Consider the following 26,746-nt stretch of genomic DNA (forward strand, 5'->3'; position numbering starts at 1 on the left):
TTACTCATGAATGAACAATACTGAGATGCCATTTTTATGCAGAGGCTAACTTTTGACTGTGTTTGGAATTTTGAATGGTGGCAGTTTATATCCTCTCCATAGAAAGGACTTGGGAAACGAGGTGGGGGAAGGGTAACACAACCAAGCTGGGCAAAAGAAAAAGAGTTTTTTTTTTTCCTACCTGTTAATCTCTTATTTTTGCTTGCCTGCATAAGCAAGGATTTTGACTTTTAATTGCTTTGGGTTAGTATGCTTAGATAAGAGGAGGCTAATTTCTGTTGGAGAGGCCATAATTTGACTTAAAACTCAAAGGCTTTCTTTTTAAGCTTATGTAAACTAGCATGCCATTGGATTTTTAGAGTACAAATCCTTGTTCTCTCCCACCAATGAGACACATTAGTAAGTATATATTTTTGAGAGAGATACCTTCATTAATCTCTCCGTTAAAACCTGGCTCATTTGGGTGGAAACAGTTTTTGTTGTGATTAGAACTAAATTTGTTTATAGCTAAAGGTTTAAGGATACTTTTTTTTCCTTTTTTCCTAATCAAGTTCTGAGGTGAAGTTATAATTGAAATAACATTGATCCTAATGATTTGCTTCTCTGTACATAGTCTGTTAGGTTTATTCTCTCAGGATTCCTTTTCTTTAAAAAAGGTGTGAATTAGGGGCACCTGGGTGGCTCAGTGGGTTAAAGCCTCTGCTTTCGGCTCAGGTCATGGTCCCAGGGTCCTGGGATCGAGCCCCGCATTGGGCTCTCTGCTCAGCAGGGGGTCTGCTTCCTCCTCTCTCTCTGCCTGCCTCTCTGCTTACTTGTGATCTGTCAAATAAATAAAATCTTTAAAAAAAAAAAAGGTGTGAATTAGGTGCACAAATTAATAATGAAGTGCCTTATAGTTGCCAACTGATTATGGAAACTTGGATAAGGATTTAAATTGTGTGCTTCAGTCAATTGTAGATGGATTTGGGTTTCTCAGTTCTTTTTTTTTTATACTTATTTGATTTGTAAAGTATATTAATATCTAACTTAAGTATGATATAAATTCTATCTTTTACAAATGGTTAACTTAGCTATTTGATATACTACAAAGGCTAAGAAAAACACTGGAACAATTAATAAAATTCATTTTCTTTTTTAAGGACACCAGTCGGAACCTGAGACAAGTAGACCAGATGCTTGGACAGTATCGAGAATATAGTAATGGACAGGCGGGTGCTATAGAACACGTGAGAATGTTTACATATGTTTTCCTTTTTTCTTACATATCTTTTTGGAAAGCAGTTGTTGAGAAGTAGGGAGGTGAGTTTAAGAATGGAACCATTGTGAACACCTTTAGCTTTTAGATTGCTTTACTATGTTTTAGTAATTAGCTTGTCAAATGGATTGCCAGTTAGCTTATATAGATTAGATTCTGTTGAATTTGAAAGTTTAAAGTCAGAGAAAGAAGAATTTAGGACATTAGTTATACTGAGACTTACTAAATTTGGGCCACTGATACTCTCCTGAGAGTTAAGAATTTTATGGATGGTTTATTTTAAAGTAATACATGTTCATTGATTATATAAATTTTAAAAACTCTCTTAGCCCTTGAGTTCTACTCCAAGGATGTAGCAATTTGACAGTTTCTTGTATATCTTTCCTAGCATTTTCTATGCATGTATACATGTAACTACCATATTAATAATGAGAATTAATTATTTGCTTTTAATTTATCAGTGAGAACTTAAGCAGCATTAACTAATATCAGGCACAAACTTACTCTCTCATGCTCAATATTAGATGCTTAATTGTGGCAGCAGATTTCCTTTGAATGGAGGAATTGGGAAATTATGTATTAGGTAAACTTCTGTATAGATAAACATTTAAAAACACAAAATGTAATCTGTGGCATTCAGCCTCTGTGGTATGCCTAAAGTCAAAACCACTCTTGGGATGTGATTTTATATATGGAAAGTAAATAAAATCAACAGGTGTTTTATTTCCTTCTGAGTTTAAAGTACATAGAATACAAAACTATTCATTAAAAATAAGACACAGGGGGGCGCCTGGGTGGCTCAGTGGGTTAAAGCCTCTGCCTTCGGCTCAGGTCATGGTCCCGGGGTCCTGGGATCGGGCCCCACATCGGGCTCTCTGCTCCGCGGGGAGCCTGCTTCCTCCCCTCTCTCTCTCTCTGCCTTCCTCTCTGCCTACTTGTGATTTCTCTCTCTCTGTCAAATAAAACAAAATCTTAAAAAAAAAAAAAAAAAATAAGACACAGGAAGCAAGAGTCTTTCCTTTCGCTTTAGGTCCATTCCTTAGTCTGGTCTACAGTCTATTCCTTCGTTTCCCCAAATTTTTGTCCTTTTAAAACAGTTGATTCTCCATGATTTTTCCCTGAAGCATACTAGAAGGGTATGTCATTCATTGCCTTATGTTATACTTACTCATTAGAGCAATGATTTTTACCCTGCCACCTGTAAATTACCTGGGGTGATGTCTGCCATAATCTATGGGATTATGTATAAATTGGAAAGAATATTTCTCATAAATGATTCTGATGGGCTCTTCAATGAAAATTGCTTTCTTAACATTAAACTGCTATGGAATTTATCCTACCCAAAAATGACGGTTTTTGTTATTTATTTGTTTATTTTTTAAAATCTTTGTATGTTTAGGGAAGGACCCTGGAGAGTGATTTCTTTTTTTGTTTCCTTAATCTTTTGGTGGCTATGCTGTAACTCATACCAGTCTTGCTATAGAATCTGCTGGGTTTTTTTTTTTTTTTTTTTCTCCTAAACATCCTAAAACAGGTTAATCCAGTATTTAACCACTGTCCAATGTTAAAAAATTTCTCCATTCTAAATACACATGGCCTTGTTGAAATTAGCATTTCTTCTTTTACAATAGAAGAGATTTCCTAGAAAATGAGACCAATTCTTTTGCTGTAGGGAAGACAAAGATTTTTATTAACTAAGATTTTGTAAATGATTCTGTTGCTAAACTTCAGGAAATGGGTGAAGTGTGTGTGCATACATATACACATTTAGTATCTGTTTTATGGGGATTTAACTTTGTAAACCTAATTTGAAGTGGGTGAGGGGAAATACAAATATTTGATGTAGCATTTCCCTTCTGGAATGATCTCCCTCAACAAGAGAACTGGGAGAATTACTCCTGTTGATTTGTAAGGCCTCAAGGTCAAGAGTCATGTTGGGTTACTTTTTGATGACTTCTTGAACTATACGTAATTTTACCTTGTTCCTTTAAATCTTTATAACTGACAATCCTATATTTCCTTCTTTGCTTTTTTTTTTTTTTTTAAAGAGTGAGAAAGAAAGCATTTGAGTTGGGGTGGTGTGTGGCCAGAGAGAATTTTTTTTTTTAAACTTTTTTTTTTTTTTGACAGAAATCACAAGTAGGCAGAGAGGCAGGCAGAGAAAGGATGGGGTGGGGAGCAGGCTCCCTGCTGAGCAGAGAGCCCGATCGATGTAGGGCTCGATCCCAGGACCCTGGGATCATGACCTGAGCCAAAGGCAGAGGCTTAACCCACTGAGCCACCCAGGCACCCCACTTCTTTGCTTATTATATGTGAAGGCCTCTCTATGAGGAGTTGAGCAGTGTTAAAGCATCAGTGATGCAGTCCATGGGGTTTCATAGAGAAGCAGTACCTCCCTTTTCATAGGCTCTTCGGTAATGTCTCCATATGCTTATTAGTATATCCCAGGCACTTTTATATTAGCCTATTTAGTTCTCTCAACAATCCTATTAGATAGATGCTATTATTATCCTTACCTACATGCTGAAAAAATTGGGGCACAGAATGGTTGCTAACTTGCCCATGGTCTCAAGGCTAGTTAGTTACACAGCCGTGGTGGGATGTTCCCCTGAAGCTTAGCATCAGGATTCATTTACTTCTCTGAGTCATGGTTGCTCACATTTGTGTGATGCTGTGAGTTCATATTTCTGAAAATTGGGATTTTTGATTCAGAGTTTGAAGGCTTATATACTTTATGTTGACAACCTGAATTTTAGAGATCATATTACCTGATAGAAAAACAGAAGCCAACTGTCACACAAGTCATTAATGTTATAGCTGTTACAATGTACAGAATGCATTTTAGATTAAACAAACCCAGAAACACAATGGGGAAGAAATATGGCACTGAGCTAGGATTGGCATTGACAGATTGTCAAAGTTGGTAGTTCTAGCTGCCACTTAGGTGATGTGGAAGGTTCTGCAAGTTGCCTACATCAGCATCAGTTTTCCCCCTCCTTCTAAATAACAGCCATTGATTTTTCACTATCATTTTCTGCAGCTGTTCCAGCCAATGAGCCATATTTAGTTGGATAGTCTGTCTTAGGATCTTTGGGTGCAATGAACTTCGACTTTATGGAAGTGTCATCTTGCATTATTTCTCATGCTGCAAATTTCTTGGGAGGTCTGTGAACATTTGGACAAAAGAGGACCTGTGGGGAAGGTTTTATTTGGAAGCTTATTATGAAGATTTGGAACTTATTGTAGTCCCATATTAAATAGTGCAATAGATAAGCTTAGTGCTTAAAGTATTTCTAGAACTGTGTGTTCCTATTCATGAGAGAACAGGGTCTGTTTTTTGTTTAATGTTATAAAAATGGAATGCCCTCAAGGAAGAATATTAAAAAAAAATATTCAACATAAAAAGTTAATACCTTTGCAGTGGAAATTTGGACTACAGCTGTACTACACCCGTTAATATTGCTTATATGAGAAAAATAGAGTTGTCTTCATTCAAATCAGCAGACTGGTTAAGTTCATTTTTAAGGTAAAGATTGATGAGAATATAGTAATATCAAGTTAGGACTTAGAGACTTGCATTAATAGGTAATTTTCTTCTAGTTAAATACTCTGATTAAAATTTCCCTTTGGGATTGATAGGATCTTGCCATCTGGCATATGGACTTTGAAAGAATTTGAATGTTAAATACTAAAGTGCAGGTTTTTTCTTATATTCAGTGGGTTTCAGTTCTCAGATATAATTAGTGATATCCCAGAAGGATGATGGTAATGGTTTAGGGCCAGGCACAAACCACTTGTAATATCTCAAAGTGGAAGGTACCTACCCCTTTTTTTCTGGCTGAATTTTACTAATTGTCCTGAGGGTGAGAAGAGTTCAGTTTAATGTTAAGTAGTAAGAATCTATTAAGAAATTATAATCAAGCAGTTAAATCCTGTAGCGACTTTCTTTTTGGAAATATATTTTGATCTTAGGAGTTAGGTTCTTAGAGTCTTATATTTAAAGTTATATTACCAAGTCCTTCATGAAATTGCTGGACAGGAGAGTAATTTTTATAGAACTTTGCTTTGAGGCTAGTGGAAAAATGTGGACTCTGGAGTCAGATTTGAAATTTAATCCTGATTTTTTCTACTAGAACACTTTAGTGACTTTGGACAAGGTATTAAACTTTTCTAAACTTGAGTTTCATCATTTGAAAAATGAGCATAGTCCTATATCCCTCATTATAACTAACATTTATTAATGTGGTCACACTGTTTAGAAACTTGCTAAACATTCATTTCTTTGTTGTTTCTTTAATTCATTCAATAATCCCTACCTTCAAGCCTTTGCTATGTTCTTAATGTAGTACTTGGTATATTCTAGCCACTCAAAACAGGTGGGCCTAAACCCAGTTTCATTTGTGTGTCATTGTGACAATAAACAACATAGCGTGTTGCAACACTCACAGGGATAAGTATGTCTGATTATTTTGACTTCAAAGTATATGCTAAGTTAGACAACACAGATAATAATGCTTTTTGTCTGTCTTCTGTTCATTAAGAACACATTCCAGTTTCATGAGTGCTCATTTACTGATACTTAAAATATTACTTACAAATATTTTAAGAATACCTCAAAATTATGATTAGAATGTGTGTGATATATGAGCTTTGAATATATAGATTTCATTTTAAAAACAAAATAGTTATGTAAATAAAAATGTATCATTTGAAAGGGAATTTCTCCATTTTGGGAATACTATTATTGGCTTATATTTCCATAAATCAACATATGGAGAGAGGTTAGGCAAAGCAGCTGGAGCTAATAATCTTTTGGTAAATAAAAAATAAAATAGTAGCAACCATTTCAAAAATACATTTCAGTAACAGATGGTGGTACCAGAAAAATGTGCAAACCGTAAATTTTCACTCTTATTTAATTTTTTTTTATTTAAATTTTTTATTTTTTATAAACATATATTTTTATCCCCAGGGGTACAGGTCTGTGAATCACCAGGTTTACACACTTCACAGCACTCACCAAAGCACATACCCTCCCCAATGTCCATAATCCCACCCCCTTCTCCCAAACCCCCTCCCCCCCAGCAACCCTCAGTTTGTTTTGTGAGATTAAGAGTCACTTATGGTTTGTCTCCCTCCCAATCCAGTGTCTTTTTACTTAATTTAGCTCTTTAGGTCTAAAAGTTGTCTCATATCCCCTGCTGGCTGACTCCTTAATAATGTGAAGAGGGCATTTGGACAATTCTATTCCCTAGTATGTATTAACAGACTGACATCTGCCCACATAGTTTTCTGGGATTTGAAGTCTTTGAATGAATGAAAAAGATGTTCTGATATGCAATTGGACAATGCACATTATTTTAATAGCAGCAGTTACTGTGATAGCTGTAACAGTTTCCTGTTTGTTATAGACCTGGGGCTTCTGAAGGAATATTTAGAGGGGAGGAAGACTCTCTTTCTTCTCTCAGATATATGGCCAAGTATGGTTGGCACATCAATTAAACATTTAATCTGGTTTTGTAAGCCCTTAGGTAGTAGATCTCTTTTTCACATTCTACTAATAGAAAGATGGAATAGGTAGCAACAGATGCTACTTAAAACCAGATGTTAGAATTGGTTCTGAGAATATTTATGTTTATATGTTTAGTGTTTTTTTTTAAGATTTTATTTATTTATTTGACAGAGAGAAACTATGAGAGAGGGAACACAAGCAGGGAGAGTGGGAGAGGGAGAATCTTTCTTCCTGTAGAGCAGGGAGCCTGACACGGGGCTTGTTCCCAGGGTCTGGGATCATGACCTCAGCTGAAGCCAAATGCTTAAAGACTGAGCCACCTGGGTACCCTCTATGTTTATAGTTCTTACCTTACTCCAAATTTTTTTCTGATACAATTCTCCTTGGGAACTCCGATTATTTCAGAAGTAGCTTAAAAATCTCTTGTCTGTTTGTATTTGGAATTGTTTAGAGAGAATAACTTTTCCTTCATTATATTCTTCAGTTAAAAGAAAGCTTGGAACAATCAATAGGCCAGCTGCGGAGTCAACGTTTATTGAGAAACTCAGGAGGGAGAAGTATTTCTGTTACAAGTCTGACTGCGAGTGACCTTGATGGTGGCACTGTGACAGGTAAACTCTTCAGATGTCTTGAAAACTCTCTTTTTGTTTTACAAGTATTCCTGAGGTCCATATTGAATACATTTAATCTTTGAATAAATAGGACCCATACACGATATCATACAAATGAAGTTAAGAAGATGCAGTTGTCAGTGATTTTATGGTGAATATTTTGAAATATGTTCAGTGGGACTTTGTTATTCTATTACATTTGTTCTGAGACTCCATAGACTACATAGAGTTTTACTTGACAAACCTTGAATTTAATTTTCTGCCTCTAATCAAAATGAATACCCAAATAGGATTTACTTTCTAGATGAGAAATCTCTTCCCAGCTTCATAGTTTTTCAAAGTCTGGTTAAGAAATAGCCTATGATGCTTGTTAAGAACAGGTGAATTTTATCTTTGGTGTGCAGCTGGAATTCAACGGCTAGATTAAAGATGTAACTCTTGGTTGGCCTGTGGTTAGTCTTAATACTTTCCTACAACACTGAGATCACATTTGAATGAAAAGGACTTAGAGTAGAGAAGAACAGAAAAGTTTGCAGTGAAGAGAGGTGATTTACGTAGAAGTGAACATTAGTAGCCCACATTGTTAATACTGCTGTTGATCATGATATGGATTAAAAATTGGATACAATTAGCTATTTTTAATGTATTGATTTTTAAACAGTGTTCAAATTTTAGATTACTTTGTTGTTTGACAATTGCTTTATTGGTATAAAGTTATATTTTAGAAAGACAAAAGTTATTTTTATTTGCCAATTTATTATTTATAAATAAGGGAAATACCATATTACATCTTTGAAAAGCATAGCAAGTTAAAACTTTTGATGTTTTCTATCTCCAAGTTATTTCTATTGCTCATTTTATCTGCTTTTAAGAGGAAGATTTGTGCCACTTTTGTGGCCCTAGCAAGATAGTTGGGAAATAGTTTGGGTTAGGTCCTATGTATATATTTTCTGAACAAAATTTTAGATTGTTTCTTCTCCTGCATGTTTTATTCTCTTTTTTTCCTTTCATCTCTAAAGAGAGCTCCCGGTTTCCACCTACCTCACCCCTCAAAGACTATGGGGATCAACAGGGTACTAAGCGAATTAGGTCCAGAACTGGTGTCCGATTTGTTCGGGAGCCTGATGACATGGGCCAGGTACTTTATATTATTCTGTAATTTGTGTTTGATCTGTTTTTTTTTTTTTTTGAAACCAAATAAACTTTTATTTTCAATAAATAATTATCATTTACTTTGAATTTTGTAATGGAGGAGGATGTTTCATGGAACATTTAAAGGTGAGTTTAGCTGGTCATGTTTTTGTTTCCTTGCAGGGTGTCTCATTCTTTTGCAAGCCCTGTTTAATCAGCCACTTTGTTTCATATAAACAAGTTAGTCTCTGTGGTTAACCTGTTGATTTTTTTGGTTAGTGTTTTTCTTTTTTTTTTTTTTAATTTTTAATTTTTTATAAACATATATTTTTATCGCCAGGGGTACAGGTCTGTGAATCACCAGGTTTACACACTTCACAGCACTCACCAAAGCACATACCCTCCCCAATGTCCATAATCCCACCCCCTTCTCCCAAACCCCCTCCCCCCTGTTAGTGTTTTTCTGATTGTTAAATCACTGATGGAGCTAATTAATAGAAGCAAGAACTTTTATACTTTTTTCATATATTTCATGTATTCACTGAAGATTTTGGGTGTATTGGTTTTACAGATATATTTTCTTTTTTTGCTTCTTTAAACGTCCCTACAAGAGCTGAAAAAGATGTTTCTTGTTGCCTTGGGTAGCTAAATTAATTAGGTAAGGGCTAGAGGATGTTGCCGACTTTGACATGTATGTTTTGGTGGTTTCGGAGTTGTGGGCTCAAAGTTTGTCAGGGTACTCATCTGTAACTTTTACTTGTTATAGCATAAGAGAAGTAACAGATCCAAGTGTACGAGAAGACACCTTGTAGGACCTTCTCCTTCATTGTGTGATTTTTTTTTTAGTAGGTGCAACTTTAGAGTGAATTATATGGTGAAGCCTGGAGCTGAGAACAATATCCTACTCTGATTCATTTACTCTTTCATTCTGTTTATTTATTGCTAGTGTTCTGAGACAGCGCTTGTGCCTGGAAACAGGAATAAGTAAAAACCTTGCCTTTTCATGGAGCTTGTAATCTGCCTGTGGCGGGGGGACTAGTTATTAATAAAATAAGTACACAAATACTCCCTTAATTGTGAGCTGAAAGAATAGGGCCATGGGAGTGTGTGGTAGAGGGACTTTCCCAGTCAGGGAAGGTTTCCTGAGGAAAGGCTGATGGAGCTGAAACCTAAAGGTTGAGTGAGTCATTTTTGGTAAAACAAATACTTTGGCAGGAGGGAAGTTAGCACCTCTGAGCACCTTTAAGAAGACCATGTGGCCGGAGATGTATGAAGGGCTGAGACTGTGCACAGCTTTGCATAGAGGTGACATTTATTTTGAAAAGATCACTCCACCTCTAGTGTGGAAAAATGGAATCCATGTAGGCACACCAATTAAGAGGATATTGCTGTATTGTGGATGTGAGATGCTAGTTACTTGGATTAGGATAAATGGAGTTGGAGAGAACGAGGTGGGGCAGTAGACTTAAAAGCTATTTGGTGGGTAAAATGAAAGATCTTGAAGATCAGATGACCATTTGGGGAGGGTGGGAATGATTGAAAAGGAGGCATCAGAATCAGAACCTAGGATTCTGATTTGCAAAACTGGAAAATCATGGCCACACCCAATTTCTTTTTAACTGTTCTTCCTGATTTTAAGTCTCTTAAGATGACCCGTAACTCCACATTATCAGTGTACTGCCCTGCTCATCATTTGTGATTTTGTTTGCATGTCTATCTCCTATGTTAGATTCTGAGCCCCTTTTTTCCTACCATAATTGGTGGCACTGATGCGCATTTGTTGAAATGAATCAATTTGTTGTTTCTGCAAATCTCTATAATTTACATTTTTAAAAATAAATTATAGTATACACATACATATATAGTATACATATTTACAGTTAATAGTACAATAATTTAATGAAAAATCCATGTAACCACTACCCAGGCTAGGAATTAGAGTATTATCAATACAAGGGCTATCAACTATCCTAACTTTTATATTAATCATTCTCTTGCTTTAAAAACAAAACATTTGCACTACTTATATCTTGTTTAGTATTGCCTGTGTTTAAACTTTATATAAGTGGAATAATACTTTATGTCTTTTGCTATTTTTCAATTGATGTTATGTTTTTGACATTCAGCCTTACTAGTGTGTACGTAGGTTTCAACATTTCATTTTTACTGCTGTATTATATCCACTGGGAGAATATATCACGATTTATTTATATCCATTCTGTTCTTAATGGACTTTTGGGTTATATTTGGTGTTTCCATTATGAACAGTGTTGCTTCAAACATTCTTGTATGTGGTTCCTGGTGCACGTTGGCAAGAGTTCCTCTGTAGCATGGATTGACATACCATGGCATGGAATAGAGTCCTTGTATAACACAGTTATGCTCATTTGTTTATGGCTACTTCTGTGCCAAGAGTGGCAGCATTGAGTAATTTTGACAGAGATCACATAGTCTGAAAGCCTGAAATATTTGCTGTTGTATTATTTACAGAGTTTGCTGACTTCTTTTTTACTGGGGTATCTAAAGGATCAGAATTACTGTGCTATAAAGGATGTGACGGTTTATATATAAGAAGTTTTATATAACTTTTAAGAAATGTTTTTCTTTGGAGAAATATTTCTTTCAGAATAGACGTGTTAATAACATTATAAAATTTGGGCATTAGTGCAAAAAATAAGTTCTTACCAACCTCAGTGAATCTTCATGGAAGAATTAAACAGAATCCTAAATGGATGACTATGTTTTGCCTTTACCAGATTCATGCTTTTCATCAGTCCCTCCGAGACCTCAGCAGTGAACAAGTTCGGCTTGGAGATGATTTCAATCGGGAGCTTGCCAGAAGAAGCCGGTAAAAGCAGAATATGGTTTTTGTTGGAGGCATGAGTTATTAGAAGAACACATTAAGTTCTGTAATTGACATGTTTACATGAATTTAAAAAACAGTGCTGTTTTTATAGCAGTATTTCAGAATTTATTAATAGAACAGTTTAAAAATCCTTTAATTTTAGAATGTACCATAACTCCTTATTAGAAAAATTAATTTCATATTTTTTTTTACAGATTTTTACTTATTTATTAGAGACAGCACATGCTTTCAGGTGTGAGCAGAGAGAGAAGTGGGAGAGGGACAAGCAGACTCCCTCGTAAGCGGGGGACCCCAACGATTCAGGGCTTAATCCCAGGACTCTGAGATCATGACCTGAACCAAAGGTGGATGCTTAACAGACTGAGCCACCTAGATGCCCCTAATTTCATATTTTTAAAAACATTTTAACTTACTCTACTGAGCATTGCCATTACAGGGAGATACATTGTGAGTTCTTAGTAAAGAGGTCGATTTGAAAATATATTGGAGGGGGTGAGAGACAGGCAGAGTCTAATCTGATATTTTAGCTTTCAGTTGAAATCCTCAAAAGTGAGTGATTTATATCTGAAAGGTCTTTGCAGTTTTATCAATTCTGGGTCATCCCCAACAAGTATCACTTTATTTAAAATTTCTTTACTGTCTTTTCATTTTCATCATCAGCACTGACTGTTGGTTTTCATTTGGAGGCTTATTTTTAGAAGAAACCAAACTTTCTATCCCTTCTCAAGAGTCATACTCTATATACAGCAGTGATGAGGGAACAACAAAGCTGAGTGGAAGTTTCTTTACCAAGTCTACTTGCTGACTCCCATTCCATCTAATAGAATCATTCCATAGATGTTTTGTGTTGCTATAGCAAAAAGGATGAAAGCTATAGTTGTAAATCTGTGATCAACTATAGTCTGTATAATTCACCTGCTTTTAAATGAGGAAGGCAGGGAATTTAGTAGTAAGAATTAAATACCTTACTATTGTTCCTACTACTAATAGTTAATATTATTGAACAATTACTTCATGCTAGATAGATTTAGGTTTAAATTTTACAACAACCCTACTGAGGTAGTCATTATTATTTTTTCCAATTTTTGGATGTGGAAAGGGGCACAGAGAGATGAAGTAACTCAATTTGCTGGAGTTTAAATGGAGGATATGGTCTAGTCAGAATTCAGATGTAGGTATATGGCCCCAGAGTATTTGCACTTTACCACTTATAGAACCCTGTGGTTCAAGATTATTTTCATATATAACTGGTATGAATAAAGAGATTGAGCTCCTGATGTCCGAGATGTATTGTTGAGCTATATTTATTGTTACTCTTTTAAGCCAGTAAGGGTTAGTTAATTTAAAACTAGGTATTTAGTTTTGGCAGTTGATAAAACGAGCAGAATGGTGTCAACATCGTAGTAAAGTATGTTCTTAGATTGCTTTATTCTGTGGATTTTACATATTGGAGAAAGGGTATAAATTTAGCACTAGGAACATGAATTTTTAGGTATTTGTCCTGTAAGAAGACAAAACGGAAGTTGTAGAGATGATCTACTTATTTAGTTTAAATGATCATTTGGCTGTGCAGTGGTGGACTGGGAATCTTCTATCTCTGGGCTGGTACGGTCTAGTAATAGTTTGTATGACCCAGACGCATGTGCGAGTGAGGCAGAGAAACTTGACCTACGCCAAATTAGGAGTCAAATTTCTTGTGAAACCTGGTGACTTAATATTGTGAATTAAGATTTTAGGATCCTATTCTGCTTTACTTGTACCGCAAATGTAATTCCCAAATCAGCACCATTAACATCATCTAGGGATTTGCAGAAATGCACCTTCTTGGGGACCATTGCAGATCTGTTGGTTCAGCAGTCTATCCTAAGTCCTCCAGGTATTTCATATGTTGGCTAATGTTTAAGAACCACTGCAGTAGAGAATTATGTAGTAACATTATTATGTTGTAAATTTAACTAATTGTATATACTTTCTCAAACGGCCAGCTTAAAATATTTTTCTTTCCCTAGGTCGGATGCTGAAACAAAAAGAGCCTTGGAAGAATTGACGGAAAAATTTAATGAAGCCCAAAAACAAGATGTGGTAAGAACTCTTGGTTAAAATAAATAAGTAAAAAAAAAATAAGTAAGCGATTTCATATGCAGATGGTAGTGTGACTGGGCTTGTCATAATCATAGCGAAGTTTCTTGGATTTTAATTTTTGGGCGATATATGTCATTTTGTCTAAAATCTATTCTTGTACTTCTTATAACATATTCATGAATTTGGGTATTAGAGTTTTTAAATGTTTACAGTGATAATATATTAGAGATAGAATTATTATATGCTTAATTTTTAGAATTTCCTTATGAATATTCAAAAGAGACCCAGCAATTCCATGGCTTTTGTTAAATGATGTTTGAAATACGGAATTTCTTGGTAGTGACTCTGTAGCACTCTACATTTTTTAAGTATTTTTAGTATTTTCATTTCACAAGCATGTGTAATCATAATTGCTGCAAAGACCTTGCTGTCTGTTGTTGTTTGACATGATGCCAATTGAAAATACCCCTAATTCTCAAGTTTTATTTATCTTAAACCCAGATTGTTGACAGTCATTATTCAGTGTTTTTTGTTTTTTTAATCACTATTCTTGATGGAATTAAAGTGAAAAATGAAGTACATACAATGTCTGTTTCTTTGTATCATCAGTTGCACCTCTGTTTGCTTTTTTAGGAGAAAAGAAAAATCAGTAGCAATTGTTAACTAAACTTGGAAATTTACCAACTTCAGGAGCAATGTGTATTTATTTATCCCAGAGTAACTTTTGTTTTTTTTTCAAGACCAGGAATGGTAGCAGACAGAATATTTTTCTTAACATGTTTTATTCAAACTGAAAATATAGGCAATTTTTTTTTTCCTGCAGTTTTTATTGTGTTTATAGTTCCTTATATAGATAGGTTGAGTTTATTTGGAGTTTGAATTCATTGGACATATACGCTAAGAAATGGATATCCTCTATTTTCAAAGAGATCAACTTAGTTACTCTACTTGCAGTGAAATTTGCCCGTTTCAGAAATTTGAATAAACATCTGGCCACATAAAAGCATATTCCTCTTGTGCTTTTGGTGCTGATTTCTTTGTGAAGCGCCCAGAAAGATGAAGATATAATGCACTGTCTTCTGTTGAAATAGAAAAGAATCTTTGCAGTCAGTATCTGATGATAGGTCAACTGATGCTATTATGTGATCAGGAAATGGGATACTTCTTTTTTTTACATGAAGTCCTAGATATTTCCAAGCATACTAAGACCTTACATCAGTTCAAGTTGTGCCAATCTGAAATACTTTATCATACTTCAAAGAAAAAGTATTTTCTGAGGTTAACACATTAGAACCTTTTTTAGTTTATTGCAGTGGTTCACACCGCAAAAAGTCTATGCCATTGTCTGATTTACATACTATCTAAATAGGAACTGAACACATACTTTGAAGAATGTAGCTCCCAGATCCTTTATAACTTACTAAATGATCTTCTGGCTCTTCTCACATAGTCTAGTGTGGAACCTGTCACCTGGCAGCAGAACCTGCTGGAGCTTTATCTTTTTTTAAAAAAATTCTTAATTTTCTTAATTTGAAGGTGTAGTTAACTTACAGCAAAGTACTTGCATGTAAGTCAGTGAATTATTACAAGGTGAACAGGCCCATGTAACCATCACCCAAATCTAGAAATAGAACATTACCAGTGCCCAAGAAACCTCCTCATTCCCTGTCCTAATCACTACTCCTCCTTTTTCGAAGATGAATATTTTGACTTTTTACCCCATAAATTAATTTTGACCGCTTTGAATTTTTTACGGAAGTGGAATCTTATAGGGCATGGTTTTGTGTGTCTGTTCTTTGCTAATCCTTAAGGTTATGATATTTCTAGGTGTTATGTCAAGTACTTCCAGCTTGTTCATTTTTATTGCTCTTTAGTATACCATTGTGTGGATTTAATGCAGTGTATTTTAACACGTTATGATATTTGAATTATTTCAAGTTTTGGGCTATTACAAATAAGACTGCTGCGAGTAATCTTATTCATGATTTTAGTGCGTATGTAAATGCATGTCTGTTGGTATGTAACATATAGTGTGATTCCTACATGCCTTCACATCTGGCCGATACTGATGAACAGGTTTCCAGGGTGATTGCATTAATTTACATTCCCACTGACAGTGCAGAAGAATTCATGTTGCTTTTCATCATTTCCAGTACTTGGTATTTGTTGGGTCCGTGATTAAAGGAGCGAGACTGATACAAAGCGAAGGTCAAGCAAAGCTTTATTTCGTGCCAAGCATCAAGAATCTAACCGAACGTTCGGGGCCGCACCTCTTACAAGAGAGGGCGACCCTTCTCTGTTTCACAGGCTAGCTTTTAAGGGTAAAGGCCATGCGGTTGGGCCTGGCAACGCACAGGTGGCCAATGAGATTGTTAACACACACAGGAAACTCCACAGTGATGCTAGGTGACCAATTGAGTTACAATTTACCCTAGTAGAGATCTGAACCAGCCTATTACACCTTGATTGGGATTGGCGCCAAAGAGCGGGGCCCATACTCCTTGGTAACCAGGGAGACAGTATGCATCCCCCCCCACTGATCTGATGTCTCCACCTGGCCTGACCCACCCTTATGTATCTGGGCTTGGTTACCTGTAAATCCCCTGGGGGAAGGGGACCAGGGACAATTTCTAAATAGGTCCTTACAGTATTATTAGTCTTTCAATTATAGCCCTTGTGTTAGGTGTTTATAGTCTCTCATCATGGTGTAATTTGCATCTTCATTATTACTAGATGATGAGCATTTTTCACATTTTGTCTTTTCTAGAGTTTCTCATCTTTCGGCCTGATTTGGACCTTATTTATCACGTCATTGATATTTTTCTCCAATTTCCTACTGAATCGTCTGTTAGGAATACACTCCTTTTTTTTTTTTTTTTTAATTCTTTTAATTAACATATAGTGTATTTTTTTCCATTTTCTTTTCTTTTCAGTGTTCCAAAATTCCTTGTTTATGCACCACACCCATTGCTCCATGCACTATGTGCCCTCCGTAATACCCACCACCAGTCTCACCGAACCCCCAACCCCCTCCCCTCCACAACCCTCCATTTGTTTCTCAGAGTCCACAGTCTCTCATGGTTTGCCTCTCCCTCTGATTTCTCCCATCTCACTTCATATAGTGTATTATTAGTTTCAGAGGTAGAGTTCAGTGATTCATCAGTCTTATATAATACCCAGTGCTCATTACATCATGTGCCCTCCTTAATGTCCATCACCGAGTTACCCCTTTCCCCCACCCCTCTCCCCTCTAGCAACCCTCAGTTTGTTTCCTATAATTAAGAGTCTCTTATGGTTTTCTCCCTCTCTGATTTCACCTTATTTTATTTTTCTCTCCTTCCCCAATGATAATCTGTTTTGTCTCTTAAATTCCATCTATGAATGAGATCATATGATTGTCTTTCTCTGATTGACTTATTTCACATAGCATCATACCCTTTAGTTCCATCCATGTCATTGCAAATGGCAAGATTTCATTTTTTTGTGTTGGCTGAGTCATATTCTATTGTATATAATATACCACATCTTCTTTATCCATTCATCTGTCAGTGGACATCAGGCACTTTTCATAATGTATCTGTTGTGGACATTGCTGCTATAAATATTGGGTTGCAGGTACCCCTTTGAATCATTACGTTTATATCTTTGGGTAAATCCCTAGTGGTGCAATTTCTGGATCGTAGGGTAGCTCTATTTTTAACTTTTTGAGGAAACTCCATACTGTTTTCCAGAGTGGCTGTACCAGCTTGCATTCCCAACAGTGCAAAAGGTTCTCCTTCCTCTGCAATCTCATCAACATCTGTTGTTTCCCGACTTATTAACTTTAGCCATTCTGACTGGTATGAGGTGGTATCTCATTGTGATTTTGATTTCTATTTCCCTGATGCTGAGTATTTTTTCATGTGTCTGTTGGCCATTTATATGTTATCTTTAGATAAATGCCTATTCATGTCTTCTGCCAATTTCTTGATTGGATTGTTTGTTCTTTGGGTGTTGTGTTTGATAAGACATTTGCAAATATCTTCTCCCATTCTGTCAGTTGTCTTTTCTGTGAGTCAATAGAACTGTTTCCTTTGCTGTGCAAAAGCTTTTTATCTTGATGAAATCCCAAGTTTACTTTTGCTTTGTTTCCCTTACCTTTGGAGATGTGTCTAGTAAGAAGTTCCTGCATCCGAAGTCACAAAGAGGTTGCTGCCTCTGTTCTTCTCCAGGATTTTGATGGATTCCTGTCTCACATTGAAGTCTTTCATCCATTTTTAGTCTAGTTTTGTGTTCGGTATAAGGAAGTGGTCCACTTTCATTCTTTTTCATGTGACTGTCCAACTTTCCTAATACCATTTGTTGAAGAGACTTTTTTTCTTTCTATTGGATATTCTTCCCTGCTTTGCTGAAGATTAGTTAACCATAGAGTTGAGTGTCCATTTCAGGGTTCTCTATTTTGTTCCACTGAACTATGTGTCTGTTTTTGTGTCAGTACCATGCTCTCTTGGTGATTGCAGCTTTGTAATATAGCCTGAAGTCTGGAATTGTGATGCTACCAGCTTTGGTTTTCTCTTTAAGAACAGAAATTCACTCCATTCCTGTTGGCTATTGGCTATTTACTTTTTTGAGATGCCAGTTTGCTTCTTTTTGTCCACTTTTTTTTTAAATTGGGTGTTTTTTCATTATTGATTTGTGGGAGGTCTTTCTTTTATATATGAGCACTCTGTCAGTTATATGTATTGCATTGTTGTCTCCAATTATCCAGAGCTGTTTCATCTCATTCTTAAAAATTTTTTTAATGAGGTCTTCTGTTGAATTTAATCTAGTTCAGTTTTCTATCTCTTCTTTTGTGGTTATTTGCTTTTATGACCTGTTTAAGAAATTGTTCCCTTTCCTCAGATCATGAAAATATTTTCTTATATAATATTCTAGAAGCTTATTATTTTACCTTTTACATTAAGATCTAATATCTACTTGGAATTGATGTTCAAGGTATGAACCTACATTTTATATGACATCTAATTGATTTGGTTTCATTTATTGAGAGAACCACCCCTTTGTTATTACTTTACAGTCCTGTCTTAGTTGTAAATCAAAGGTTCAGATGTGCAGACTTCTCTTCTGGACTTATTCAATCTTCTGGTTCGTTTGTCTATTCCAGTGTCCATATTGCATTGTCTTGATTACTGTTGTTTTATGAGAAGTTGTGATATGGTATAGTAAGTCCTTCCACGTTGTTTATAAGGTTTATCCTGTGTATTCTTTCTCTGAATTTCTGTATACATTTTAGAATTAGCATGTGAAATCATTAAAAACCTAGGATCTGGATTAGATTACATTGTATCTATAGGGCAACGTGGAGGGAATTGACATTTTTATAATGTTGAGTTTTCCAATTTATGAACAGAGCAAATTCTTTCATTAATATTGTACAGGTTTTTTTTAAAAATCTGGAGGTCTTATATGTTATATATTAATTTTAACATTTATTTTTTGACTTTGATATTTTTATGCCATTTTAGAGAGTATCACTTAACATTAAAAAATTAATAATCTTTGTCTCTTTTTAATTTTTAAATTTTGGGAGGTGAAGAGGGGCAAAGGGTGAGAGGGAAAGAGAATCTTAAGGAGTTTGATCTCATGACCCTGAGATAACAATCTGAGCCGAAATCAAGAGTTGGATGCTTAACTGACCGAGCCACCCAGGTGCCCCATCTTCAGCTTTCTTCATTTCTTTCTGTGTCTCATTCCTTTTTGCATCCTGAGATTTCTTATCTTCTTAAAAACATACTTTGAAATTTTCTTCAGAGTGTATCTGCATATGCCTGAGTGAATTCCATTTACAATTTCATTTGGAGTAGGTTCTTTTGTGACAGATCCTCTTTGTATTTGTCTGAAAATATCTTTATTTCACTTTTTTTGTTAGAAGAGATTTTCACTGGTTATGAAGGTCTAAATAATCCCTCTTTCCCTCCAGTCTGTATTTTGAAGATATTTCATCATTTTCTCAGTTCCATTGTTTCTGTTGAGAAGTCAGCTGTTATTCTTGTTGGTGCTTTTTGTATGATAATATATATTTTTCTCTAATTTGCTTTTGAGTCTTTCTTCTTACTGTTTGGTTTTCTGCAGTTTTACTGTGATGAGCTTAGTTGTGTTCCTTTGAGTTGTGCCTATTCCCTTTGTCTCTTATGTTTATTTTTATAAATATATTGTTTTTTCATTACTTAATTTGAATATTTTCTTTGGACCTTTTATTTACTTGTTCTTTCTTCAGCTGAATCAGCTCTTTTAACCCACCCAACTGATTTTGTATTATCATTTACCACATATTTCACTTCTAGAATTTTGATCTTATTGTTTTTAACTTTGTAGTTCTTTGGCAAAATCCTCAATCTGTGTATCTCTGTGTCATAACTTCATTGTCATGATCTTCTAGAGCTCTGTTTCTATTTGTTATCTCTTATTTTTCTTGGATTTTGATTACATTGTTTTTGCCTACATTGTTTTGTTTATTTTTGATTATCTTGTTACTTTTGTTTGACAGAAAATGTATTTCATTCTTATTGAAGATAATTAATTTGATAATTATTATGTGTGAGAATATGTATTTATTTTTTGCTATAGAATAAGGGCCATAGCAGTCATGGATTACCTTATTTTTTTGTGCTATTTCAATGTTAAAACTTCAATGATGAGTTTCAACTATTTCTAGTTCACCTTATTTCTGGGGGATGACCATTCAGGAATCTAGTCCAAAGTCTGGGGGTGAGGTTGGGGAAGTTTAACTAGGTACCCCCCTCCTTGGAAAATCTCTAACCTCCAGTTTTTCCTCTGTAGCCCCACACATCTGTTAAAAACTCTGTTTAGATTCTCAGTATTACAACTGTTTTTTCTGACGTGGGCTGATATTTCAGGGAGAAAAGATGGACTAACCTCTGAGGTTTTCTTTTTCCTTCTCATTCATTTTGGTCTCATATATCTTTCCAATGCCTTAAAACTGTTTTTTATTTAAATTTTCTAGTTTTTTGAATTATTTTTAGTGGAAGGTTTGGTCTGAATTATCTCGGCTGTCATTTTTGGAAATGAAACTCCATGAATGTCTTGCATATATATGGTTCTGTTACTATATTTGTATTTCTAATGCTGTTTCTATCAGGATTTTGCTGTTTTGCAGCCATTTTATGAGGCTCCTTTAACTTGGTACATAGGTTTACATTGTGAGTATGCTTATAACACAGACTTTGCTCCAAACTCAAATATCCTCAATGTTCTGCTGAGATTTTTGTAGTTATGAGTAAGGTATGGACAGTTTTACTGTCATGCTGTTTTTTGATGTTGTTAGTCAGGATAGTTTGAGTTTGGAGTTTGAAAATACTAAGTCGCATGGTGCACATTACATTTGTTAATGTTTTACCTTTCACCGCTTACAAAGAACCCATAATGAAGAGTTACTTCCTTTTTATTTCTTTTATATAGCAAATAAAACTAGTAACTGATGTCTGCAGTCAAGAGTGTGATGGGGGTCTGAAATGTAATTACTGAGCTAAAAGTTAACAGCTGAATTCACAGAATGTTCACTTCTTTTATCCTTATTACCATGTATTAAGAATTACTATATATCAGATAGAGCTATGATTGAAGAACTGGATGTCACACCTCACTAGTGCTCAGCTCATTGGTGTAATTGATGTATACAGTTCCCCAGTTTACCTAACTGTGCAGTGTGCCCAGCTCATCAGGATGTATTCTTTTATAGTGTCTACACCTGGAAAGTTATACACACTTAAATAATATTCATTTGAATTGTTCAACTGTTAGTTCCTCCCATCAAGTTGTGTTGCTATCGCTTGTTTTGTGTTTTCTGTAATTTGCTTTCAAAGTAGGGGTATCTCCTAATTGAGGGCATCTCATACCTCATATGTGTGAATATAGTCCTGATTGAGAAAATTGTCTAATGCCAAACTTAAAAATAATATTGTTGAATTTTGGAAGGTCTTCTGAAGGCCACATGATGTTTGTTTCCAATTTATACAAGGCTTAATATAGATTTTCTAATTCACTTATTCCAATTGAAGTCGACATTTACATTTTATAACTTTGACATATTGTGTTGTATTTGTGAATTCATGATAGCATGCTGTCAGAGAACATTTAGTTTTGTTATTTGAATGTTAAACTTCTCAGAGGCTGCAGCTGTTTCCCCCCTCCAGATTTAAGCTTGAATTAAAATTACCAAAGTGATGCACGTTCACTGTGGAAAACTTTAAAATATTGTACAAATACATAAAGAAAAATGAACAACAGCCACTATCTCTCACCAATTTCAGTTTCTTTGGTACATACTGTTATTCACTTTTATTGTGCATTACTCTGAGGCTACAGCTGTTTATCATGCATTTTCTCAATAACTAAAATATGTCTTGAAAGTTTATAGGACACAGTTTTCTTTAAGAGGCAAAAAGTGTTGGTTCCTATCAGACATGCCAAGATTTGATTTGTTAATGCTTTATGATTCATAGACTTTTGTTTGTTTAGTTTCTTTTATACTTCCCATTAGAAGGGCATAGTTATTATTTATAACATATTATGGAAAATATTTTCCATTAAGATTTAATTTTGGTAACAATCAATATTGCATGGGCCTCATACCACAGGGGAAATTTCAGTTCATTAGTTGTCTAGATTCTACCCATTTGAGTGTGATATGAATACTTATTAAGTTTGATTATTCATGGAGGAAAAGTCAATTTTATTTGTTTTCTATAGTAGGGTCACTATTTAAATTAAAAATCTAAACATGGATCTAGCTGTTTCTGGAAGAGTTGGTCATTAATTGAACTCAGAATTCTGTCAACACTGCATTTAGGATAACATGGTTATTGCATAGATTACAACAACAGAATAGATAACAAATATTTATTGAAGTAGATTTTAAACCAGATACCTACCTACCACAACAACTGGCACAAATGAATGTCCACGCATGTTTATTGAATGAATGCATGAAAATGGACCTGGGGCTTATAAGATGCTGCTGGAAAGGGAGACCTGCATTAGGCTTATTTTTCTCACTGATCAGTTGTGTGACCACTGGTTAATGACCATCTCGTGAGTCTTCTTTTTAGAGTAAAGGATTTGGATAAAAATCCAAAATACCTCCAAAGTTTTTATTTTATTTTGTGTATTTTTTTCTAATAAGTGATTCATTCCTTTTGATTCAACAGTGCCACTTAAAGATTGTTTCTTGAGGGGCTCCTGGGTGGCTCAGTGGGTTAACGCGTCTGCCTTTGGCTCAGGTCATGATTCCGGGGTCCTGGGATCGAGCCCCGCGTCGGGCTATCTCCTGGGCAGGGAGCCTGTTTACTCCTCTCTCTCTGCCTGCCTCTCTGCCTACTTGTGATCTCTGTCAAATAAATAAATAAAATCTTTAAAAAAAAATTGTTTCTTGAATTTATAAAAATCATCCTATATTGGAGTATTTGCCATAGCATCTATTAGTAAAAATAAATGTTATCCCATTATCAGTAGGGTACTGATAGTAGGAATTATTGTAATCAATTAGGGAAAACTATGCATTTGTTACAAAAAAGGATGTGGATTTATTTGTTGTCATAGAAAGTTACCCATGATATGTCAATTGCCAAAAACTTATAAAATATTATGTATAACACCTCATTTTTATTTAAAGAAGTGAACTGGATATGTGTTTGACTAGTCATGCACATATGCAGAGAAAAATATACTATATTTATATATATATATTTATATATATACTATCAGTGTTTTTCTCCTCATGGGTGGTATTAGCAGATTGTATTTATTTCTTTTTATCATTCTTTATTACTTATTTTTAACTGTGGTAAAATTTACCATCATATCACTTTTTAAAAGATTTTATTGACTTATTTGAGAGAAAGAAAGAGTTGGGGTGGAGAGGCACAGAGGGAGAAGGAGAAGCAGACTTCCCACTGAGCAGGGAGCCAGACCCCAGGGCTTGATCGCAGGACTCTGGGATCCTGACCTGGACCTAAGGCAGATGCCTAACTGACTAAGCCATCCCGGTACTCCTCATTTTTTTTTTTAAAGATTTATTTTTAAGCTTTAGTTTAAGTTGAGAGAGAGGGAGAGAGAGAGAGAGAGAGCACCTGAGTTGTGGGGGATGAGAGAGGAGAGTGAGTCTTAAGCAGATTCCTCGCTGAGCGCAAGGCCCAATGTCAGGCTTGATCTCACAACCCATGAGATCCAAACATGAGCAAAGACTAAGCGTCTGATGCTGAAACAACTGTGGCACTGGCTAGGCGACCCTATCACTGTATCACTTTTAAATGTTAAGTAGTGTTATGCACATTCACTGTTTCAGAACACTTTTTACCTTGCAAAACTGAAACTACACCCATTAAGCAACAGCTTTCTGTGATACCCTTTTTCCAGTTCCTGGACATCACCTTTCAACTTTCTGTCTCTATAACTTTGACTACTCCAGGTATCTCATTTAAGTGGAATGATACAGTATATTTGTTTATTTGTGCATTGGCTTATTTCACTTAGCATAGTGTCTCCAAAGTTTATCCATTTGTAGCATGGGTAAGAAGTTTGTTCCTTTTTGAGACTGGATAATACTCCATTGTATGTGTAACCACATTTGGTTGATCCATTTATCTGTCAGCGGACACTTGGGTTGCTTCCATCTTTTGGCTCTTGTGAATAATGCTGCTGTAAACATGCGTCTACAAATATCTCTTCAAGACCCTCTTTCAATTCTTTTGGGTATATGCCTAGAAATGGAATTGCTTGTAACTCTATTTTCAATTTTTTAAAATAATCAACATTGTTTTCCATATAATCTGTACAATTTTATATTCCTACTAAACTAACAGTGTACCAGGGTTCCACTTTCTCTCCAACACTTATTTCCTGTTTTTTTGGTTTTGTTTGTTTTTGGTAGCAGCCACCCTAATGAGTTTGAGATGATCCTGTATTTTTTTTCTGATAAGTTTTGCTATTAATTACTTTTTAAAAATTAATTATTTTTATTAACATAGGAAGTGTTACTTGCCCCTGGGGTATAGGTCTGTGTATAGGCTTACACACATCACGGCACTCACCATATCACATACCTTCCCCAATGTTTATAACCCAACCACCCTCTCCATTCGCTATTAATTACTTTTTATATTCAGAGTGAACTATAAAGGTATTTATTTCCATTTTGTAAAAATTGCATAAATTAACAACCTTTTATTTTTTAGTATTTCTCCAATATTATTTACTTATACAGCAGGTACTACATTTATTTCAGATGCAGTTGTAAATTATTTATTGGGGTATTAAAGTTGATTACTATGATAAATCAGAAGCTTGATGATGAACGGTATTTTGAGTTTTTAGTAAAACACTATCAGAGTAAATATCTTAATTGTTTTTAAGCAATAAAAGGTAGAAAACCAAGAATTTTCATTCTTAGTAAATATTAGCTGCTAATTTTTTTTGATAGAATATCAAAAAATATTTTTGATTTTTTTGATTTTTTGATTTTTTAATATTTTGATTTTCAGGTTTTTTAATTAATTAAACTTATGTTTACCAGCATCATTTTAAAAAATTGATTTGATGTATAATTTATCATAAAGTTAACCTGCTTTATGTGCACAATTCAATGCTTTTTAGCAAATGTACTGAGTTGTGTAATCATCACCATGGTCCAGTTTAGAACATTTCTGTTGCCCTAGTAAGACTCCTTGTGACCAGGACCCTTCTGGCTGTATAGAATTGTTAGCAAAAGATTTCTTATTACAGGGCTATGTTTATTGCTTCATTTAAATGAACCCAAATGTCTTTTATCCTCCCGTAGCTTCCTGCATGAAATATGCACATCATCAAATAGGTAAATTTTATTTAGGGGACTGTATGGTGATATGCATGAAATGTATTTGAATTTGTAAAACTTTTAGCAAGGAAGATCTTGCATCAGAGAAAACATTCTTTTATGTTTATTTTAGAGAGTCCCAATTAAACATTTTTCTGTTTGACTTTAGTTTTTGATCTTTTACAGCTGGTTTATTTTCTGTAGATCACAGTAGAAAAGATTGACAAGCTAATGAAAAACACATTTAATTATTTGCTGCTCATTGACATCAAAACTTTTCTAGGCAGGTAATGTTATAGAAAATTAAAATGAAAAAGAACTAAATAGAACAGTTTATCATTAATAGAATAAAAAATGCTGTCTTGGCAAACTTGGTATTTCCCTTCTACTTCACCAGAGGGCACTCTTTTCTAGTATATTTTAATTCTGATCTATTGAATTATTTTACTTTGAAAGATTTAAGTCTTTTATTGGGATCCAGGTTTGGATTATTTAGAGGCTAATGATTGTTTTCTTTTGTAACTTTCAGTCCATTTTTTTGGTGAGCTGTTTTATAATAGCATTAAAAAGAACACTATAAACAAGACATTTTTAAATGCTTAGGTGGTAGTGTATCTGGCATAAAATATCTCTTCAGTATATTCTCTTTTTGCCTAACAGCTCTGTAATGTCACTGTTTTTTGTCTCTTCATGTTAAGGTTTCAGATCGGGTGGAACGACGGCTTCAGGAGATAGAAAGAGAGATGCGCACAGAACGAGAGCTGGTGGAAAAACGTCAGGATCAGCTGGGAGTTATTTCTTTGCAGCTACAGGAGGTTTGTGAAAAAAACTTTCTCAGAATGTAAATCTTGAGTTCGGATAGTTTGGATACTTATTTAGCCACTGTTAAAATTGTTAGAGTTCCTTGGTCATTGCATGTATATTTCAGTGCATCTGAGAAGTATAGCATGTACATTATCTAGTTCAGTGTGTGAAGATAGCCCTATCTGGTTCAAACCCAAAGTCTACTGCTTGCTGGCTGTGGTGACCTTGGGCAAATTCCTTCGCTTTTCTAGGCCATTTCCTCTGTGGAAAATGGAAATAGTAATAGTATTTACCTAATCATGTTGGTGTGAGGATAAATGAGTTAATGCTTGTAAAGCACTTAATATCTGGCATGTGCTCAAAAATGTTAACTGAAAGTATGATTACTCTGATCAATTTTCTTTGGCGTGAACTAGACCTCAGGGGTCAGCGAACTATGGCCACTGGGCCAAATGTGGCCCATTGCCTAGTTTTTGTAAATAAAGTTTTATTGGAACACAGCCCTTCGTTCATTTACTGTTTGTCGGTGGTCTTTTGACACTGTGGCAGCACTGAGGAGTTGTTAAAAGAGACCATATATCCCACAAAGGCTAAAGTATTGACTTTCTGGTCCTTTTATAGAAGGTTTGCCAACCCC

General features: G+C 35.1%; 1 protein-coding gene across 12 annotated transcripts in view; it reads left to right on the forward strand.

Annotated features, from left to right (window-relative positions):
• The window catches only part of CEP128 (centrosomal protein 128), a 393,959-nt gene that overhangs the window by 21,543 nt on the left and 345,670 nt on the right, over positions 1–26,746 (forward strand). For all 12 annotated transcript variants that reach the window (XR_009355799.1, XM_059182638.1, XM_059182630.1 and 9 more), the window contains 6 exons: positions 1,140–1,226; positions 7,252–7,378; positions 8,398–8,516; positions 11,266–11,357; positions 13,385–13,457; positions 26,004–26,120. Coding sequence is in view for 11 of the 12 variants with exons in the window: in XM_059182638.1 (XP_059038621.1) it covers positions 1,140–1,226; positions 7,252–7,378; positions 8,398–8,516; positions 11,266–11,357; positions 13,385–13,457; positions 26,004–26,120 (615 nt within the window). In the remaining variant the exon portion in view is untranslated. The remainder of the gene's footprint in view (positions 1–1,139; positions 1,227–7,251; positions 7,379–8,397; positions 8,517–11,265; positions 11,358–13,384; positions 13,458–26,003; positions 26,121–26,746) is intronic.

Source organism: Mustela lutreola, chromosome 7 (assembly GCF_030435805.1).
Source record: "Mustela lutreola isolate mMusLut2 chromosome 7, mMusLut2.pri, whole genome shotgun sequence".
Taxonomy (NCBI): domain Eukaryota; kingdom Metazoa; phylum Chordata; class Mammalia; order Carnivora; family Mustelidae; genus Mustela; species Mustela lutreola.